This window comes from Pyrus communis, chromosome 9 (genome assembly GCF_963583255.1).
Source record: "Pyrus communis chromosome 9, drPyrComm1.1, whole genome shotgun sequence".
NCBI lineage: Eukaryota > Viridiplantae > Streptophyta > Magnoliopsida > Rosales > Rosaceae > Pyrus > Pyrus communis.
Genome location: NC_084811.1, coordinates 3,696,950 through 3,716,458, shown reverse-complemented (window position 1 = coordinate 3,716,458; position 19,509 = coordinate 3,696,950). Strand labels below are relative to the sequence as shown.

At 40.3% G+C, this 19,509-nt stretch overlaps 6 protein-coding genes across 6 annotated transcripts; 2 read left to right on the top strand and 4 right to left on the bottom strand.

Annotated features, from left to right (window-relative positions):
• The first annotated feature begins 217 nt into the window (after positions 1-217).
• LOC137745515 (senescence-specific cysteine protease SAG39-like) lies at positions 218-1,550 on the top strand. Its single transcript, XM_068485478.1, has 2 exons — positions 218-692; positions 946-1,550. Exons 1-2 carry the CDS (start codon positions 218-220, stop codon positions 1,548-1,550), a joined length of 1,080 nt encoding a protein of 359 aa, XP_068341579.1.
• Positions 1,551-1,864: 314 nt separating this feature from the next.
• On the bottom strand, positions 1,865-3,402 carry LOC137745134 (ABC transporter I family member 20). The gene is made up of 3 exons (XM_068485022.1): positions 2,805-3,402; positions 2,485-2,715; positions 1,865-2,408 (listed from the first exon to the last, which is right to left on the bottom strand). The coding sequence occupies exons 1-3, from the start codon at positions 3,321-3,323 to the stop codon at positions 2,193-2,195; spliced, it is 966 nt and encodes a 321-aa protein (XP_068341123.1). The 5' UTR covers positions 3,324-3,402; the 3' UTR covers positions 1,865-2,192.
• A 3,802-nt stretch (positions 3,403-7,204) lies between these two features.
• Positions 7,205-9,294, top strand: LOC137745282 (uncharacterized). The gene is made up of 3 exons (XM_068485212.1): positions 7,205-7,357; positions 7,466-7,634; positions 8,935-9,294. Exons 1-3 carry the CDS (start codon positions 7,298-7,300, stop codon positions 9,129-9,131), a joined length of 426 nt encoding a protein of 141 aa, XP_068341313.1. The 5' UTR covers positions 7,205-7,297; the 3' UTR covers positions 9,132-9,294.
• A 1,136-nt stretch (positions 9,295-10,430) lies between these two features.
• Positions 10,431-10,988, bottom strand: LOC137745512 (cell wall / vacuolar inhibitor of fructosidase 2-like). Its single transcript, XM_068485476.1, has one exon. It carries the CDS (start codon positions 10,986-10,988, stop codon positions 10,431-10,433), a length of 558 nt encoding a protein of 185 aa, XP_068341577.1.
• Positions 10,989-13,289: 2,301 nt separating this feature from the next.
• On the bottom strand, positions 13,290-13,847 carry LOC137745511 (cell wall / vacuolar inhibitor of fructosidase 2-like). The gene has a single exon (XM_068485475.1). It carries the CDS (start codon positions 13,845-13,847, stop codon positions 13,290-13,292), a length of 558 nt encoding a protein of 185 aa, XP_068341576.1.
• A 1,247-nt stretch (positions 13,848-15,094) lies between these two features.
• LOC137745509 (uncharacterized mitochondrial protein AtMg00810-like) lies at positions 15,095-15,655 on the bottom strand. Its single transcript, XM_068485473.1, has one exon. The coding sequence runs from the start codon at positions 15,653-15,655 to the stop codon at positions 15,095-15,097; it is 561 nt and encodes a 186-aa protein (XP_068341574.1).
• Between the last annotated feature and the right edge of the window lie 3,854 nt (positions 15,656-19,509).

Below are 19,509 nucleotides of genomic sequence, written 5' to 3'. Positions count from 1 at the left end.
ACACGAAAAAGGATAATCTTGTGATGAACAAGTTTTTATTTTTATTTTTTAAAGTAAACCCATTTTACGTGCTAAAATAAAAGTTTAGTTGGGTATATAAAAGTCTTGGTCATTTTCTTTTGCATGTAAAATTTTGTGTATAAACCCACGCCATGCTGAATGTGTTGTGTACCAAGATTTAACTTATCTAAACTCCAAGTAAGTGCTTACCAATACCATGGCTCTACTCATCACAAACCAAGGCCAATCCCTCGCCTTTTTTCTGGTTCTCGTTTTGGCCATCTGCTCCCCTCAAGCTTTTTGTAGACGCCAACATTCTGGGGACGACAAAATCATGTTGGAGAGGCACGAGGGCTGGATGGCTCGACATGGACGTGTTTACAAGGATTCACAAGAGAAGGAGAGGCGTTACAACACATTCAAGTCTAATGTGGAGTTTATAAAAGGTTTTAACAAGAAGGGCGAAAACCAGTACACACTCGGCATCAATAAATTTGCAGACCTAACTAATGAGGAGTTTCAGGCGATGCGTAAAGGCTACAAGAGGAGACACCTCCCGGAGATCATGTCCAACTCTGTGAAAGCAGCTCCAAATAACAATTTTCGATATGAAAATGTCACCGATGTGCCAAAATCTAAGGATTATTTTTCACTTGGCGCTGTGACCACTGTCAAAGACCAAAGACAATGTGGTAAGCATGCAAGATTAATCTATCTCTATGAGGTTTTACTTTCATATATCATGTAACATGTTTTCTTGTTTGATTGTCCGAAAACATACGATGCTTATATTTCCAAAATCTGAATCTGGATAGCGAATTCAACCAATAATCAATCTAAGTTCAAAGTCCGATAATGTAAAGAATTTTCGCTACTAGACTATCATCTACATTTTTGTTTACATGTTCATCAGTTCTTTCTCTGATTCATTGATGTTACTTGTAGGGTGTGGCTGGGCATTCTCGGCGGTGGCAGCCGTAGAAGGGCTTAACTTTCTCAAAACAGGAAACATAGTTTCGCTATCAGAGCAAGAGCTTGTTGACTGCGATGTTGGTCTTGTGAACGATGGTTGCCATTATGGCGAAGTGGGTTATGCCTTTGAATACATGATTGAGCGAAACAGGAGCCTGGCAACATATGCTGATTACGGTTACAAGGGTACAGATGGAGGAAGTTGCAAGGCTGATGATTATAACAACAATGATGCTGCCATAACTGTAAAAGGATTTGAGCTTGTGCCTGAAAACAATGAGACGGCTCTGCTACAGGCTGTTGCAAACCAGCCAGTTTCTGTTGCCATTGATGATAATGGAGAATTTTTCCAGAATTATGCGGATGGTGTGTTCAGTGGGCCATGCGGCACAAACTTAACCCATGCTGTGATTGTCATTGGATATGGCGAAGAAGATGGGAAAAAGTATTGGCTGATCAAGAATTCTTGGGGAGAAGATTGGGGGCATAACGGGTACATGAAGTTGCAGAGAGACGTGCCTGCCAAGGAAGGACTCTGTGGCATAGCTGTGGCAGCTTATTATCCAACATCAGAATAAAGAAGCACCTGCATTATATTCTATATGTTTTGTGTTACTTACTAGTAAAATGCTATCGCTTTATCAATGCAGAACTATTGTTCGATTCCATGTCGATAATACTACTGGTAGCTTTGCTTTCCACTTTCCAGGGCTCATGCTCTTTGTCATAAACCTCCAAACAACAAATCTAAAACCAAAATTGTCGAAACCCCAAAACCAAATGCCAATTTGCGAAATGTCCAAACACCAAACGTCGAATTTGAAGGGGTTTAGGGTAATTGGATCCTAAATTGTTAATGCATCTCTAATATACAGAAAAAATAAGCAGTGAGTGAGGAGGGTAAAGTGATAAATTTTATTAATTTTTGTTTCAGATATATGATTGTATACATATGCTAGAATTGAATACAAACTACAAACAAATTGAAAGATGGAGGATTCAAGTCCCAGAGCTCTGTAAAGTGATCTCCATTGCAAGCAAATAATCCAATTATATATATATATATATATATATGGAGGAGAAGCCAAACTCATGGCATTTCCTCACGATCTAATGGATGCATCTTCTAATTCTGTTGTCATCCGTGCCCAGAAGAACGAAGAACACCGAGACTCAGAGTGAGAATACCATCACTATGGTTTTGAGTCACAAAGTATCTATTATTGCCTGAGAACTCTGTTTGAGCTGAAGACAAAGTTCTCTTCTCCGGCAATGGTGGAATTCAGGCGTCCAGCTGCCCAACCATTGTTCACTGAACGAACATCACCGCTTCCCTCATTTGGTTGCTCAAACTCCGGAAGACCCTTCGCCTTTCTCTCCTTCCTTCTCTTCCTCTCCTCCTCGCGCTCCTTCCTCAGCCAACTCTCGACTGTCCTCTGCAAACCAAACCCAAATCCAATCTCAGTATATCGAATCATACAATTACAAATAAAATTTAAACCTTTGACTCACCATTAGTGACAACTTGGAGATCTCCCTAACTTTCTCCATTGGCATTGCTAGCTGCAACTTCCCATTCGCAACATAAGCGATATGCGAAGGCCAATTTTCCAACCCGTCAAATATATGCGTAGCATAAATGATCGTGGCGCCTCTCTCTTCGCATTCCTTCCTCAAGAACTTGAGAAGGTCAGCTCTTGCTAGCACATCGAGGTCCACCGTTATCTCGTCTAGCAGAAGAACCTATTTGGATTCAGAAACAAATCATCAAACACTTGGCGTGCATAAAAAATAATACATCATCAAAACTGTGAAACACGGAGATTGAGTACCTTGTATGGCTTGAGCAGACCCATACAGATTTGCACTCGTCTTCGCTGACCATCGGACACCTTGTGCAACCGCCATGAAAGATCAATATCCAAAACCTTTATCAGCTCTGCTCTCCTTTGTGGGTCGATCCCCGCAACCCCACTAATCAACTTATCGGCCGAAACGTCCATTTGAATCGGGACATCAAACCCGGCGAATGCGACATCTCGCCGCCACTCTCCGCCGAGATACGAGAGGTCGCCGGAGCCGGTCAAGGCGGTGTCGTGAAACGCCGACCTTCCGAGCACGCGAACCATGTGGGGCTCGACCATGTGCTTGCCGCCCAGGATCTTCAAGATCGTGGTTTTCCCCGCGCCGTTGGATCCGACGAGGAGGCATCGGTCGCCGGCGTTGAGGGTGAGATTGAAGTCCTCGATCAGCGGCTTGGATCCCGGCGGCGGGTGGCCGTTGATTCCTGGGTAGGTGAATTTTAGGCCGTTGATCTCGATCGACGGCTCGGAGTTTGGATTCACACCCATCGTCGATGATTTTTAGAGAGAGAGAGATGAGATTAAGAGAGAGAGAGAGAGAGTGTGTGTGTGGTGACATGAACGTGACGGAGTCTTTAAAGCTTTCGGCGATGGACGAGTTTGGAAGTCGACTCAGTGGAGGAGGCGTGGACAGTTCCCAGTCACAAACTCGGAACTTGGTAGTTGGTTGTTTGCCATGTCCTCCAACGAAAAGTAGACACGTTGCGGCTACTCACACAACCAAATAAAGGTTGTGTAAATTGTAGTTATAGCCCCTTAACTTTAACTTAATTAGAGCAATTGTTCCTTAATTGAAAATTCATTACCATTGGTCTATCAACTCATCAAAACGTGTAGCTATGGTCCATCAACTAAAAATCTATTACTATTGGTTCCTCAACTTTAATTCAACTAGAGAAATGATCTCTTAACTTTAACTCAATTGTAGCAATGGTCATTCCAACATAACTCGTTTTGAAAATTTTTTTGACGTAGTTAACAAAAAAGACCATAATTACAAACTTTGATGAGTTGAGGGACCTTAATTATATAAATGGTTATTCCAACATAACTTATTTTTACAAAATTTTGACGAAATTGATGAAAATGACTATAACTACACATTTTGATAAGTTGATGGACCAATGGTAATGAATTTTTGGTTGAGGGGCCATTGCTCCAATTTGATTAAAGTTGAGGGACCATTACTACAATTTACTCATAAAAGTTCGGCGCCAACTAACTTGGAGGCTCCAGATCCAGACATTGATTCGGGTTGGACCCATTTTTTGGGTTGTGTAACTGGATCACAATAACTGTGGCATTAGTGTCACATCCCGATCCGGGACGGATCACTTCCCCGTCCCGCTCCACTACAATAACATGATATTATCTGCTTTGGGCTTACCATTCTCTCACGGTTTTATTTTTTGGAACTCACGAGTAACTTCCCAGTGGGTTATCCATCTTGGGAATGTTCTCGCGCGCTACTCGCTTAACTTCGGAGTTCCCAAGGAACCCGAAACCAATGAGCTCCCAAAAAGCCTCGTGCTAGGTAGGGATGGAAATATACATATAAGGATCACTCCCTTGGGCGACGTGAGATCTTATAATCCACCCCCCTTAGGGGCCCGACGTCCAAATCCTTCCAACGGACCACCCCAAGCTTCCTAAGGACCTTACTAAGCTTCCTACAAGCTTTAAATTCCCTGAAAAACAACATTTCACGTATGCATAAACAGTGACCAAAATCGAGGTTCCATGGTTCCGAGCCGCTCTACTACCATAGCACGATATTGTCCGCTTTAGGCTTACCATTCCCTCACGGTTTTGTTTTTAGGAACTCACGAGCAACTTCCCAGTGGGTCACCCATCCTGGGAGTGCTCTCGCGCGCTACTCGTTTAACTTCGGAGTTCCCATGGAACCCGAAGTCAGTGAGCTCTCAAAATGCCTCGTGCTAGGTGGCGATGGAAATATACATATAAGGATCACTCCCCTGGGTGATGTGGAATCTTACAATCATAAAAAAAAATTGTCACATCTCTGCCTGGGCGGGACCATTACCCGGGCCCGACTCCACCGTAGTACGATATTGTCCGCTTTGGACCCCAATCACACCCTCACACGAGAACTTCCCAGTGGGTCACCCATCATGAAAGTGCTCTTGCGCACTACTCGCTTAACTTCGGAGTTCCAACGGAACCCGAAGCCAGTGAGCTCCCAAAAGACCTCGTGCTAGGTAGAGATGAGAATATGCATATAAGGATCACACCCATGGATGATGTGGGATGTCACAATCCACCCCCCTTAGGTGCTCGACGTCCTTGTCGGCACACCACGGCCAGGGTTAGACTCTGATACCAAATTGTCACATCCCCGCCCAAGCGGAACCATTTCCCGGGCCCGACTCCATCGTAGCACGATATTATCCGCTTTGGGCCCCCAGCACACCAATTATCACATCTCGGCCCGGCCCCGACTCCACCATAGCACGATATTGTCCGTTTTGGCCCCCCAAGCACACCTTCGGTTTTGTTTTTGGGAACTCACACGAGAATTTCCCAGTGAGTTACCCATCCTGAGAGTACTCTCGCGCGCTACTCGCTTAACTTTGGAGTTCCCATGGAACCCGAAGCCAGTGAGCTCCCAAAAGACCTCGTGCTAGGTAGGGATGAGAATATACATATAAGGATCACTCTCCTGGACAATGTGGGATCTTACAATCCATCCCTCTTAGGGGCCCGACGTCCTTGTCGGCACACCACGACCAGGGTTAGACTCTGATACCAAATTGTCACATCCCCGCCCAAGCGGAACCATTTCCCGGGCCCGACTCCATCGTAGCACGATATTATCCGCTTTGGACCCCCAGCACACTAATTGTCACATCTCGGCCCGGGCCCGACTCCATAATAGCACGATATTGTCCGTTTTGGCCCCTCAAGCACACCCTCACGGTTTTGTTTTTGGGAATTCACACGAGAACTTCCCAGTGGGTTACCCATCCTGAGAGTACTCTCGCGCGCTACTCGCTTAACTTTAGAGTTCCCATGGAACCCGAAGCCAGTGAGCTCCCAAAAGGTCTCGTGCTAGGTAGGGATGAAAATATATATATAAGGATCACTCTCCTGGACGATGTGGGATCTTACAATCCATCCCTCTTAGGGGCCCGACGTCCTTGTCGGCACATCATGACCAAGGTTAGGCTCTAATACCAATTTGTCACATCCCCGCCCGGGCAGGACCACTTCCCGAGCCCGACTCCACCGTAGTAGTGGGCTCCCAAAAGGTCTCGTGCTAGGTAGGGATATGAATATACATATAAGGATCACTCCCCTAGACGATGTGGGATCTTACAATCCATCCCTCTTAGGGGCCCGACGTCCTTGTCGGCACACCATGGCCAGGGTTAGGATCTGATACCAATTTGTTACATCCCGGCCGAGGCGGGACCATTTCCTGGGCTCGACTCTACCGTAGCATGATATTGTTCGCTTTGGACCCCCAACACACCCTCACGGTTTTGTTTCTGAACTCACATGAGAACTTCCCAGTAGGTCACCCATCCTAGGAGTGCTCTCGCGCGCTACTCGCTTAACTTTGGAGTTTCCATAGAACCCGAAGCCAGTGAGCTCCTAAAGACCTCGTGTTAGGTAGAGATGAGAATATACATATAAGGATCACTCCCCTGGACGATGTGGGATCTTACAATTAGACTATGACATGCTACGAGTTTTAATTTTTCATGGAACGTTGTGTAACACACTGCAATCTTTTGGTCACAAGCACTTGAAATCTTGGGATGCAGGAGTAGAGCAATAATTAGTTAGTAATTTAATAAGACGCTAACCATTTAACTAAATGCAGCCCGTAATATTATTTATAATCGAATCATAGACTACCTTTATAAAAATTGAGATTAATCGAAACCCTTTTAATAATTTAACCAATAATGAAAACATTTAAGGCAATGACTCTCGCACACATATTTTAACTTCACACATTTTTTTATTTCTTGTATATGAAGTTTTTAAATACAAATTTCTTGTTATTAAATTGAATAAATCAAACTGAAACAAACAAAATTAAATACGATGTACAAGACCATATAACATATTTGAGTTTATTTTCTCTTTGTGAGGATATTGAGGATCTTTTAATCACATTCGTTCATCGTACATCGTGTGATAAAAAATTATTATAAATTTTTTTATTTAAAATTGAATACGAACAATAGCAAACAAAAAACTGGCTGCACGATATATAATGAATGAATGTGATTGGACAACCTCAGAAATCCTCTTAGTTTTAACTCCTACACATGGCATCACGGTATTGGTTGGTGATGCCACGCGCACAAGTCTCTCTCCTGTACTCCTGAATCTGGACTGAAGGTGTTTTTCTCCCCCTTGTAATCAGTTTGCCTCTTCTTCGTCTTCTTCTTTCTGTATACTTGTTTTGGATTCCGAAATAGCCCTTGGAAATGGCAGCAATTTACAGTCTCTACATCATCAACAAATCAGGCGGCTTGATCTATTACAAGGTAACAAAACCCTAGAGATTTCAATTTTCTCATTTATTTTCCTCTGTTTTCTCAGCAACCAAACATAAAGTAAACGAATTTTGATTGGTTTTTTTGGAACAAATTTAGGATTACGGGTCGGCGGGAAGGATGGACACTAACGATACCTTGAGGGTTGCGAGCTTGTGGCACTCGATGCACGCCATTTCTCAGCAGCTGTCGCCGGTATCGGGCTGTTTCGGAATCGAACTCCTCCAAGCTGACACCTTCGATCTTAATTGCTTCCAATCACTCACTGGTACGTTTCAAATTTTTAACCTTTTTCGCTGTTTTTAGAATTTTTAGTGTAATTTAATGGGTTTCGGTCACATTGGCAAAATTTGGTGAATTCTGTGGTCAGCGAGCTAGAAAGATTTGTCTTTACAACCAATTTTCAATTGAAGTCTCACTTAAATTTAATTGATTTCGAATTTGCAGATTGTAAGTTTTGTGTAGAATGTAGATGGTAAAGTTAGTAAGGCTTTGAATTGGGTGAGCTTAAGTTGTGTTCGAAGGATAAACAAGTTTTATTGCGAATAAATTGGCTATCTATCTATTGCTAGTCCTACTTGTGAGTTATGTTGTGCATTGCAGTAGTTTAGGACCACTTTACGTTGTAATCTAGCGGATGATAGTTATTACGGGGGGTGGGGGGATAAATTCATAACTGAGGTGAACGCTAAATATTGTCATCGAGCAAGTTGAATGGCAGTGTTCTTATAATCCATTTAGTGTAACATTTAGGCAACTTATGTCTTGTGGTTCTGTAATTGGGAAGATGGGTACACAACGAGAGTTTCGCAAGTGAGGCGACTGCTAAATATTGGGATTGAGTGAGTTGATCTGTTAACTGACACAACTAATGGTGGTGCTTTCTTGTAAGCCATTTGGTGTCAACGGCAACATCTATCTTGTGGTTCTGTATTTTGAAGATGGGCTATGGACAAGAGTTTTCCTCTACATGATCTTGTGTGATGTTATCAATTTCCACATAATTAGGATCTTCTTTGTTCTGGTTATGGAAAGGGTGAAACCTTTTGTTTTGCTCCTTCTAGTTTCTATATCCAGCAATCCGCTATGACTTGCGTCATATTATTGTAGCGAATATTGGATTTTCTGAGTTCTGTACTTTCTGCTAGGATACCATTTTACTCGTTTGTTTTTATTCTTAAGCAAATAGTGTCTCTAATGATACAAGCTTACTGTACATATTACACGTCTTGACAACTGCTATACTTGAATTTTGCAACGCGAATGAGTTGGTTTAGTATCTAGGATTCAACTCAGGTCCATCTGCCTTTTAGAAATTGTTCAGCACGAAGTTACTGTTTGTTTCAGTGTTGACAAGTTTTATTGTTTCTCTTTTTAGAGTAATTGAGTCTGTTATTTTAGGCTTGGCGTTTTTTCCTTTTGAATTGGGACTTTCTTATCGAACAGGATGTTTGTCTCAATTTATTTTTTCCTGTGGCTGTTCAATTTATCCTGGGAAAAAAATTTTAGCGGAAATTTTTACGATGTCTTGGATTGTGAAAGTGATGATATAATTTCACTATTTGCAGGGACAAAATTCTTTGTTGTCTCTGAGTCTGGGACACAGCACATGGAAGGTCTCTTGAAACATATCTATGAGCTGTACACGGATTACGTCTTGAAGAATCCCTTCTACGAGATGGAGATGCCTATACGATGCGAGCTCTTTGATATCAACTTAACACAGGCAGTACAGAAGGATCGTGTTGCATTGTGGGCCCGATAATTTGCCTTAGAATTTGTTCGTGTGGCTGTTGGCCGGATGATCTGCATAAGAACTTGTATGGTATCTGTAGTTTACAATCAATGTGTTTTGTACGGTTTGAGCTCACCTCGACTTTGGTGTGCGTAATCAATCAGATATAAGCATCGACTAACTCAACTTTCAATCCCAAATGTCTACGTATTCATTTCCAGTCAAGAATACAACGGCAGTTATGTGTTTCTGCGTTCTGGTTAAATTGGGATTTTGATGATGCATTCAGGTGGGCTGTACAAGAAAAATAATGTATAAATGCTGCATTTGTTAGAGAGGATTAGCTTGGATAAGATATTTGCCATAAAAGGCGGACGGATTTAAAAAGTTAATCAAGTTTATACTACTTAAGAGATGACATTGTACAGAAAATTCTTAGCTAGCTCAGCGTGAAATCTAAAATCTTCTCTTTGAGACGAAAGTTTGAACTCGAAGTAATGCTTGCAGCATACAAGCTCTTCCATCTCCGCCTTAGTAGGCCCTTCCCCGAAAATTCCATTGCCGAGTTCCTCCAGTTTCTTGCTGGACACTTAAAAGTCGACAGAAGCGTTCTCCTTTTCCTTGAGTTCCTCCAGTAAGTAACTACGATAAAAAAAATTGAAAACTGCTTTCTTGAGTTTTTCACTTTTTGATTTTCAGTTTACAATTTTTTTTAAATGAAAACCAAACACTTTGCTTAATTTCTTGAGAATATCATTTTATCATATCATTTGACTCATTGAGGGTAAAAGAAATGGAGAAATCTTGTAAGGACTTAGAAGATGATGGGTCACTCTTCATATTGTAATTGGTTTATGGTGGAACATCAACGTTTTTCATAGTATCAGAGCTGGTTGGTCTTGTGAAACCCAACAACTACATGTGCTCCAAGTCGCCCAATTCGTGTTGTCCATGTGTTTGGCTTGAAAATTTACCGCACAGAGTAAAGCGTGTGAGGATGTGAAGCTAAATCTTGCAAGAGCTTAAAAAAGGTTTAATTACTCTTCGTATTGCCAATTGTTTTTATAATGAAACTCAACTTTCATCATATTTAACATCATTCAATCATATCATAGGTGAGAATAATACAAGTCTCATATCCCTTTATTATAATCTATTTTCTTGCTATCTTTGCGTCAATCACATGCATAACTACGGCCAAACAATTTAAATAAGAAAAAAAAAACGAAATAAGAAAAAACAAGAAACCAAAATTACTATATTTTTCTTTCTATAACCAAGCGCTAGCTAGGGCTTCGTGTTTAGAAGCATTATCATAGAGGGCTCTAGTTATGCTTGAATTAGTTCATGCACAGAAACCAAAGCCATAGCAATCAAAATCCTCATCTGCCTATTTCTATCATTCAACGGATTCTGAGTATTAGGCGGTGTGCTAAGCGAATCTTCGCAGCTGGCTTCTGCTCTCGGCGTCACCCTCTCAGCCTTCTCCACACTGTCGTAATCCTTCTGGAAAAACGACACTGCAGCCGAATCGAACGATTCCATCACTACAAGGTAACCATGCTCACATGCAGTGAGGGCGTTTTTGAAAGCTATGTCGGTTGTGTTGTCAAGCAGTTGCCTGATAAAGTCGTGCGTTTTGGTGGCATTGTCTGTGGCACGCTCTATGGTTATTTGGGTGAGGGCGACGATATCGGAGTTTGGAGATTTCAAGTTCTCCTTGAAGGTTTGGCTGCAAAATCCGTACTCCTCCATCTGCCTGCAAATATGTTCGATCAGTTGCTGGGTGTCTTGGCTCGAGGATGGAGTGATATTGGTCACGAGGAAGAAGAGAACCAGTAGCATCGGAACACGTGGGCATGAGTGAAACTTATTAGCAGAAGCCATTTTTTTTCTTGGTTCAAGACTTAAACAAGGTTGAATATTGAAGTGAGATTAGAATCGAAGGAGAGGAGTGGGTATTTATAGGACAGGTGTTTTATTCAATATCATTCATTTATAGTAGTATATCATACCTAAATCCGATTGGATTGGATTCTCAATTTCTCATTAAAATATATTGCCTATTTTGCATATATGAATTAAGAACTTGCTATATATATACCAGATTTTTCTCGACACTGATTATAATATGCTTGTTTGTGCCTTATGTGCCGTTTGGTTTTTTTTTTTTTTAATACTAAAAACCGCTTTACCTTATTTTAAGTAGTAAAAAGTGTTTGATAAAAGTAAAATATCATGACTATTTTTTTGAGATCAAGTACGATATTCATTTCATAAAGAGAACAACATACAAACAATAGGAAATGGTGCAAACAATGGGAAAATGGTGCTAACAACGGGCCTCAATAAAAACCTTCCTAGGTGAAACCCCAAATGAAGAGAAAAAGAGTGTGCCGCACCAACTAAAACAAGAATTAAAATTATCCTCCAAAATAAGATCCGAAATATTATCGGGAGGTTCCTCAAACCAAGAAACTGGCTGTGGCAAGGAGAGACCTCGTCGAGCTAACCTGTGAGCCACTGCATTGGCTTCACGTCGCACAAAGTTGGTCTTCCACTGCTGAATAGATTGTAACAGTCTTCGTATATCAGTTAATATATGATCAAGAAGTCCATAATTTACCTCCAAGTTATTCTGAACAGCTGCTATCACCAGCAAAGCGTCTCCCTCCAACATCACATTCTGATCAGTCCATGTTTGAAGAAAAAGAGCAGCCTCACGAGCCTGGGACAGAGCACATGGAAGGTCTCTTGAAAATTATCTATGAGCTGTACACGGATTACGTCTTGAAGAATCCCTTCTACGAGATGGAGATGCCTATACGATGCGAGCTCTTTGATATCAACTTAACACAGGCAGTACAGAAGGATCGTGTTGCATTGTCGGCCCGATAATTTGCCTTTGAATTTGTTCTTGTGTGGCTGGTGGCCCGATGATCTGCCTGAGAACTTGTATGGTATCTGTAGTTTGCAATCAATATGTTTTGTACGGTTTGAGCTCACCTCGACTTTGGTGTGCGTAATCAATCAGATATAAGCATCGACTAACTCAACCTTCATTCCCAAATGTCCACGTATTCATTTCCTGTTAAGAATACAACGGCAGTTATGTGTTTCTGCGTTCAGGCTACATTGGGATTTTGATGATGCATTCAGGTGGGCTGTACAAGAAAAATAATGTATAAATGCTGCATTTGTTACAGAGGAATAGGTTGGATAAGATACTCGCCATAAAAGGCGGACGGATTTAAAAAGTTAACCAAGTTTATAATACTTATGAGATGACATTCTAGAGAAAATTCTTAGCTAGGTCAGAGTGAAATCTAAAATCTTCTCTTTGAGACGAAAGTTTGAACTCGAAGTAATGCTTGCAGCATACAAGCTCTTCCATCTCCGCCTCAGTAGGCCCTTCCCCGAAAACTCCATTGCCGAGTTCCTCCAGTTTCTTGCTGGACGCTTAGAAGTCGACAGAAGCGTTCTCCTTTTCCTTGAGTTCCTCCAGTAAGTAACTACGATAAAAAAAATTGTAAACTGCTTTCTTGAGTTTTTCACTTTTTGATTTTCAGTTTTCAAATTTTTTAAATGAAAACCAAACGCTTTGCTTAATTTCTTGAGAAAATCATTTTATCGTATCATTTGACTCATTGAGGGTAAAGGAAAGGGAGAAATCTTGTAAGGACTTGGAAGATAATGGGCCACTCTTCATATTGCAATTGGTTTATGGTGGAACACCAACGTTTTTCATGGTATCAGAGTTGGTTGGTCTTGTGAAACCCAACAACCACACCTGCTCCAAGTTTCTCAATTTGTGTTGTTCACGTGTTTAGCTTGGACATTTGCCGCGTGTGAGGATGTGAAGGTAAATCTTGCAAGAACTTAAAAAAGGTTTAATTACTTCTCATATTGATAATTATTTTTATAATGAAACTCAACTTTCATCATATTTAATATCATTCAATCATATCATAGGTGAGAATAATTCAAGTCTCATATCCCTTTATTATAATCTATTTTCTTGCTATCTTTGCGTCAATCACATACATAACCACGGCCAAACAATTTAAATAAGAAAAAAAAAAACCGAAATAAGAAAAAACAAGAAACCAAAATCACTATATTCTTCTTTCTATAACCAAGCGCTAGCTAGGGTTTCGGGTTTAGAAGCATTATCATAGAGGCCTCTAGCTATGCTTGAATTAGTTCATGCACAGAAACCAAAGCCATAGCAATCAAAATCCTCATCTGCCTATTTCTATCATTCAACGGATTCTGAGTATTAGGCGGTGTGCTAAGCGAATCTTCGCAGCTGGCTTCTGCTCTCGGCGTCACCCTCTCAGCCGTCTCCACACTGTCGTAATCCTTCTGGAAAAACGCCACTGCAGCCGAATCGAACGATTCCATCACTACAAGGTAACCATGCTCACATGCAGTGAGGGCGTTTTTGAATGCTATGTCGGTTGTGTTGTCAAGCAGTTGCCTGATAAAGTCGTGCGTTTTGGTGGCATTGTCTGTGGCACGCTCTATGGTTATTTGGGTGAGGGCGACGATATCGGAGTTTGGAGATTTCAAGTTCTCCTTGAAGGTTTGGCTGCAAAATCCGTACTCCTCCATCTGCCTGCAAATATGTTCGATCAGTTGCTGGGTGTCTTGGCTCGAGGATGGAGTGATATTGATCACGAGGAAGAAGAGAACCAGTAGCATCGGAACACGTGGGCATGAGTGAAACTTATTAGCAGAAGCCATTTTTTTTTCTTGGTTTAAGACTTCAACAAGGTTGAATATTGAAGTGAGATTAGAATCGAAGGAGAGGAGTGTATTTATAGGACTGGTGTTTTAGGGTTTAGGTATATCAATCAATTGAGTCAAAACCCTAATTTTCCTTTTTCAGCATATTTATTGTTTTATTCAATATCATTCATTTATAGTAGTATATCATACCTAAATCCGATTGGATTGGATTCTCAATTTCTCAGTAAAATATATTGCCTATTTTGCATATATGAAATAAGGAATTGCTATGTATAGACCCGATTTTTCTCGATACTGATTATAAAATGCTTGTTTGTGCCTCATGCCCCGTTTGGTTTTTTTTTTTTTTTTTAATACTAAAAACCGCTTTACCTTAAAATTAAGTAGTAAAAAAGTGTTTATTTAAAGTAAAATATCATGCTTACTTTAAAAGCAATAGCCTCTGGATAAGCTGCTTTTAAAAGCTACTTTAATAAAAAGCTGAGTTGAGTATTTAATAAATATTTTCAATTGTTGTATTCCCTTCATTAAGTTTTTGAAACTGACATATCTATGTTAGTGTTTGTGTGGTTTTGATATGTATTTCAATGGAGGATCTGTGCAAAGAATCAGAAAATGGTCGAGAGGAAGATGAAGGAAAAATGTTTCACTACTATTTCACTCTAAAGTACGCATACATTTGTTACCGTTGTATGTGGAAGGAAGGGAGATCCTTCACACTCCAACACACAATACAATCTCAACCATTCATTGGTATCATCCTATGAGATGATGCCACATGTCTTATTCTATTACTTAAAACTAGATACATCATTGAGTAACCATGTGGACTATGATCCAATGGCTGACATTCAAACTGAAATGGAAAACATTTGTGAGATGATCTCTGTTGTCAATCTTCAGCTGAAGGGTTACATTCCAACACTCCCTTCTAACCCTTTAGCTGATTTAACTCCAAGTAGCTCCCTTAGATACACAAATCGGTCTTTAGGCAAAGCCTTAGTAAGAATATCTGCAATATGCTCCTCTGTCCTGCAGTACACCAACTCAATTTCTCTGGCTTGAATTGCTTCTCGGATGAAGTGAAACTTCCTGTTGATGTGTCTTGTCTTTTGATGAAAGACTGGATTCTTTGCCATAACAATGGCTGATGTGTTATCACACATGATCTGAGTTCCTTCCACTTGTTCTTCTCCAAAGTCTTCTAGGACAAATCTCAGCCAATTTGCTTGTGATGTAGCTTATGCAACACTAACATATTTTGCTTCTGCAGTAGACAATGCCACAGTGTTTTGTTTGATTGAAGCCCATGAGAACATACCAGACCCTAGTGTAAATGCATACCCTGAAGTGCTTCTCATATCATCCTCACTTCCAGCCCAGTCACCGTCACAGTAACCAATTAGAGTAGTTGCTTTGCCTCTGTCGAAAATAATTCCAAAGTCAACTGTTCCCTGGATGTACCTCAGTACCCTTTTGGATGTTCCCATATGTTTCTTGGTGGGATTGTGCATGAATCGTGACAATAGACTTGCTGCAAACATCACATCAGGTCTAGTTGCAGTCAAATATAGCAAACTTCCAACAAGCTGCCTATATTCTCCTTCATCTGCAGCTTCACTCCCATCGATTTTGTTCAATTTCTCATTCATAGCAAGTGGAGTAGCAACAGGTTTACAGTATTTCAAGCCAAACTTCTCAATTAGCTTCTGTGCATATTTCTTTTGGTGTATAAAAATACTATTCTCAGTTTGGAGCACACTCATTCCAAGGAAATGATGTAATAAACCCAAATCAGTCATCTCATAGTGTTTCATCATGTCATTTCTAAACTCTTCAAGCATTTGTCATCTACATATAAGGAGACAATAATGATACCAGAGTCATTCCTTGTCTTAACATACAAGGTTGCTTCACTTGAACTTTTCTCAAATCCTGCACTATTGAAATATGCATTAATCTCATCATACCAGGCCCTTGGTGCCTGTTTCAAACCATAGAGAGCCTTGTTCAGCTTGTACACCTTTGTTTCTTCACTTTCCTTCACAAAACCTTGAGGTTGCTCGACATACACTTCTTCCTTTAATACTCCATTGAGGAATGTAGACTTCACATCTAATTGATACAAGTTCCATTTCTTCTATGTAGCAAGGGCAATCAAGGTTCTAATCGTGTCCAACCTTGCCACAGGGGCAAAGGTTTCATTATAGTCAATTTCAGGCTTTTGTGAATAGCCTTTAGCCACCAGTCGAGCTTTGTTCTTCTGCACAGTACCATTCAGGTTAAGTTTGGTCTTATAGACCCATTTAACACCAATAACAGGCTTGTCATATGGTCTCTCAACAAGCTGCCATGTGTTGTTCTTCTCTATCATATTCAATTCAGCTCTCATTGCACTCCTCCATGACTCATCCTTAGCTACATCATCATAATTTTCAGGTTCAATAGCACACATGTTGCATTGAGCCATGATCTCATTTATACTTTTCCATTTCTTAGGTGTATCATCATGTGCTTGAGATCTATGAGACACATTCTCACTTTGAGAAACAGTATATTCCCCAGAGTGAGAATTTTCACCAATCTCACAGTTTTCATTAGCATTCTTATGTTCATTACTGACTGGAAATGTCATTCCAGCATCTGCATTGCAATTCCAGTCCCAAGAAGCACTTTCATCAAATATGACATCTCTTGAAAGAACAATCTTTCTTGAAATTGGATCAAACACTCTGTAGCCTTTCTCACTTGCACCATAACCAACAAAGATACATTTGTGACTGTTCTCTTCTAACTTGTGTCTAAGATTAGAAGGTATGTGAACATAGCAAAGTGATCCAAATATCTTCAAATGAGCTATTCCAGGTTTTCTTCCACTATATGCCTCAAATGGTGTTGTCTTTCTCAAAGATTTGGATGGACATCTGTTAAGCAAATAAACTACAGTATTGATTGCTTCTGCCTAGAACATGTATAGAAGGCCCTTCTCATGTAGCATTGACTTTGCCATTTCCACCACAGTCATATTCTTCCTTTCTGACACTCCATTTTGTTGAGGAGTGTAAGCCATAGTTAATTTTCTCTGGATTCCTAAATCACTGCAATATCCAGTAAATTCTGCAGAAATGAATTCTCTTCCTCTATCACTTCTGAGGCATTTCACCTTATATCCACATTGTAGATCAGTCATTGCCTTAAATTTCTTAAAACATCCAAATGCATCAAACTTATTTCTTAGAAAATACACCCATGACATCCTTGTGCAATCATCTGTGAACAACAAGAAGTACTGGTTTCCAGAATGAGATTCAACTTGCATTGGACCACAAATATCTGTGTGAACCACCTCCAGTGGATCCTTAGCTCTCCAGGCCGATTTAGAAGGAAATGAGTCTCTGTGTTGTTTGCCTAGCATACACCCTTCACACACATTTGTGGACATCTCTAACTTAGGCAGTCCATACACCAACTTCTGTTCTTCAAGTAATTTCAGACCTCCTTCATGCAAATGACCCAATCTTTTATGCCATATCTGAGAGCAGTGTGTGACACTTGCTTTTAGAGCACACTGAGTTACAGGCATCATTGTCAAAGGAAAGCATCTATTTGCAGTCATATGTACTCTTACTACCAAGTTGTCAAGTGACCAACAATCAAAGACATTCACTACATCACCTCCAAACAGCAGATAATAGCCATGTTCCATCATCTGTCCTACACTAAGAAGATTTTCCTCAAGTCCAGGAACAAGCATCACTTATTGTATATGTTTTCTTCCCAGTTTAGTCTCAATCACCAAAGTTCCCTTTCCTGCCACCTGCACAATTTCTCCAGTGCCCATCTTTACTTTAGAGGTCAAATTTCTCTGAACATTAACCAACAATCTCTCATCACCTGTCATGTGATTGCTACAGCCACTGTCTATATACCATGAATTATTTACCTTCACATCTGTCACTGCATTACAAGCATAAAATAATGATCCTATTTCTCCCATCTGCCTTGCATAATTAACCTTCTGCATTCCCTTGTTCTCATGACAATCCTTTACAGAATGACCCGGTTTCCCACAGCCTGTGCATTTTGGTTTACCTTAATACCAACACTTCTCATAATGTAACCTGTCACACCATTTGCAATCACCTTGAGAATTGTTTTGTTTCTGAGTATAATTAGGCCTATGATCCCAATTTCTTTGAGTGTTGTTTTGTCTCTGAGCATAATTGGGTTTGTGATCCCAACCTCTTTGAATGTTATTCTGCCTCTGGACAAAGTTTGATTTATGATCCCAACCTTTTCCTCTTGATTTCCAATTCTCTTGAGACCTTTGATTCCCAGAAAATCCTCCAGTTCTAGCACCCTTAGTTGCAACAGTTAAACTTGCAAATGCTTTCTCAGTAGAAGACTCAGCATGTAAATCAAGTCTTTGCTCAAATCCTTTTAGAGAAGCCACAACCTCTTGAACCTCAATAGTCTCAAGATCTCTAGAGTGCTCAATTACAGAACAGATTGCATCATATGTTTTAGGAAGACTAATCAGTAATTTCTGCACTATTCTCTCCCTAGATAATTCTTCTCCATAGCTTTTCATTTGATTAATGATATCAAACAATCGAGAGAGATATACAGATAATGATTCACTATCCTTCATACGAGTATATTCAAAATCTCTACGTAACCCTTGTAATTTTACATTTCTTACTTGTTTATCACCTCGAAATTCACCCTTTAGAACATCCCAAGCTCCTTTGGATGTCTCTTCATTCACGATTCTGGGAAAGATCTGGTCCGAGACTGCACTTTGAATCATTCCAAGCGCACGAGCATCCTTTATCAGAATCTCACTGAACGACGTTTCACCTGACGTCTCCTTCTTCGTCTCATCAACCGTAGCTTCTTTAGACTTCGGATCTGAAGATTCAAACCCATTTTCAACCAACTCCCATAAACCATGAGATTTCAGAATGGTTTTCATTCGAATACTCCAGAATTCATAATTCTCTCCATTGAAAATTGGAGCTCTAAGCTCGACATTGCCGGATCCAGCCATATTAGACTTGGATTCGAGAAATCGTAAATTTCCAGATTCGATTTGAACTCAAGGATGTAACTCAATCGAACTCACGAACTCACAAATTTCACGCCCAGATTAGACGATGAAACCTGGCTCTGAGGCCATGTTAGTGTTTGTGTGGTTTTGATATGTATTTCAATGGAGGATCTGTGCAAAGAATCAGAAAATGGTCGAGAGGAAGATGAAGGAAAAATGCTTCACTACTATTTCACTCTAAAGCACGCATACATTTGTTACTGTTGTATGTGGAAGGAAGGGAGATCTTTCACACTCCAACACACAATACAATCTCAACCATTCATTGGTATCATCCTATGAGATGATGCCACATGTCTTATTCTATTACTTAAAACTAGATACATCATTGAGTAACCATGTGGACTATGATCCAATGGCTGACATTCAAACTGAAATGGAAAACATTTGTGAGATGATCTCTGCCGTCAATCTTCAGCTGAAGGGTTACATTCCAACAATCTACCCTTCCACTCGCATTTTATCTCTTAGAGAATAAACTAATCACAACACTTTTCAAAAAACACTTAACCAAAAGTTCATCTACTTTACTTTACAACTAATTAT

What these genes read in the sequence shown, in the direction of transcription:
- LOC137745512 (XM_068485476.1), bottom strand. Translation starts at nt 10,988, where the DNA reads ATGGCTTCTGCTAATAAGTTTCACTCATGCCCACGTGTTCCGATGCTA.
- LOC137745511 (XM_068485475.1), bottom strand. Translation starts at nt 13,847, where the DNA reads ATGGCTTCTGCTAATAAGTTTCACTCATGCCCACGTGTTCCGATGCTA.
- LOC137745509 (XM_068485473.1), bottom strand. Translation starts at nt 15,655, where the DNA reads ATGACTGATTTGGGTTTATTACATCATTTCCTTGGAATGAGTGTGCTC.
- LOC137745515 (XM_068485478.1), top strand. Translation starts at nt 218, where the DNA reads ATGGCTCTACTCATCACAAACCAAGGCCAATCCCTCGCCTTTTTTCTG. An exon ending in CAAAGACCAAAGACAATGTG is followed by an intron (nt 693 to 945) that starts GTAAGCATGCAA and finishes TGTTACTTGTAG; the next exon opens with GGTGTGGCTGGGCATTCTCG.
- LOC137745282 (XM_068485212.1), top strand. Translation starts at nt 7,298, where the DNA reads ATGGCAGCAATTTACAGTCTCTACATCATCAACAAATCAGGCGGCTTG. An exon ending in GCGGCTTGATCTATTACAAG is followed by an intron (nt 7,358 to 7,465) that starts GTAACAAAACCC and finishes GAACAAATTTAG; the next exon opens with GATTACGGGTCGGCGGGAAG. An exon ending in TTGCTTCCAATCACTCACTG is followed by an intron (nt 7,635 to 8,934) that starts GTACGTTTCAAA and finishes CACTATTTGCAG; the next exon opens with GGACAAAATTCTTTGTTGTC.
- LOC137745134 (XM_068485022.1), bottom strand. Translation starts at nt 3,323, where the DNA reads ATGGGTGTGAATCCAAACTCCGAGCCGTCGATCGAGATCAACGGCCTA. An exon ending in GTCTGCTCAAGCCATACAAG is followed by an intron (nt 2,716 to 2,804) that starts GTACTCAATCTC and finishes GAATCCAAATAG; the next exon opens with GTTCTTCTGCTAGACGAGAT. An exon ending in TCTCCAAGTTGTCACTAATG is followed by an intron (nt 2,409 to 2,484) that starts GTGAGTCAAAGG and finishes TTTGGTTTGCAG; the next exon opens with AGGACAGTCGAGAGTTGGCT.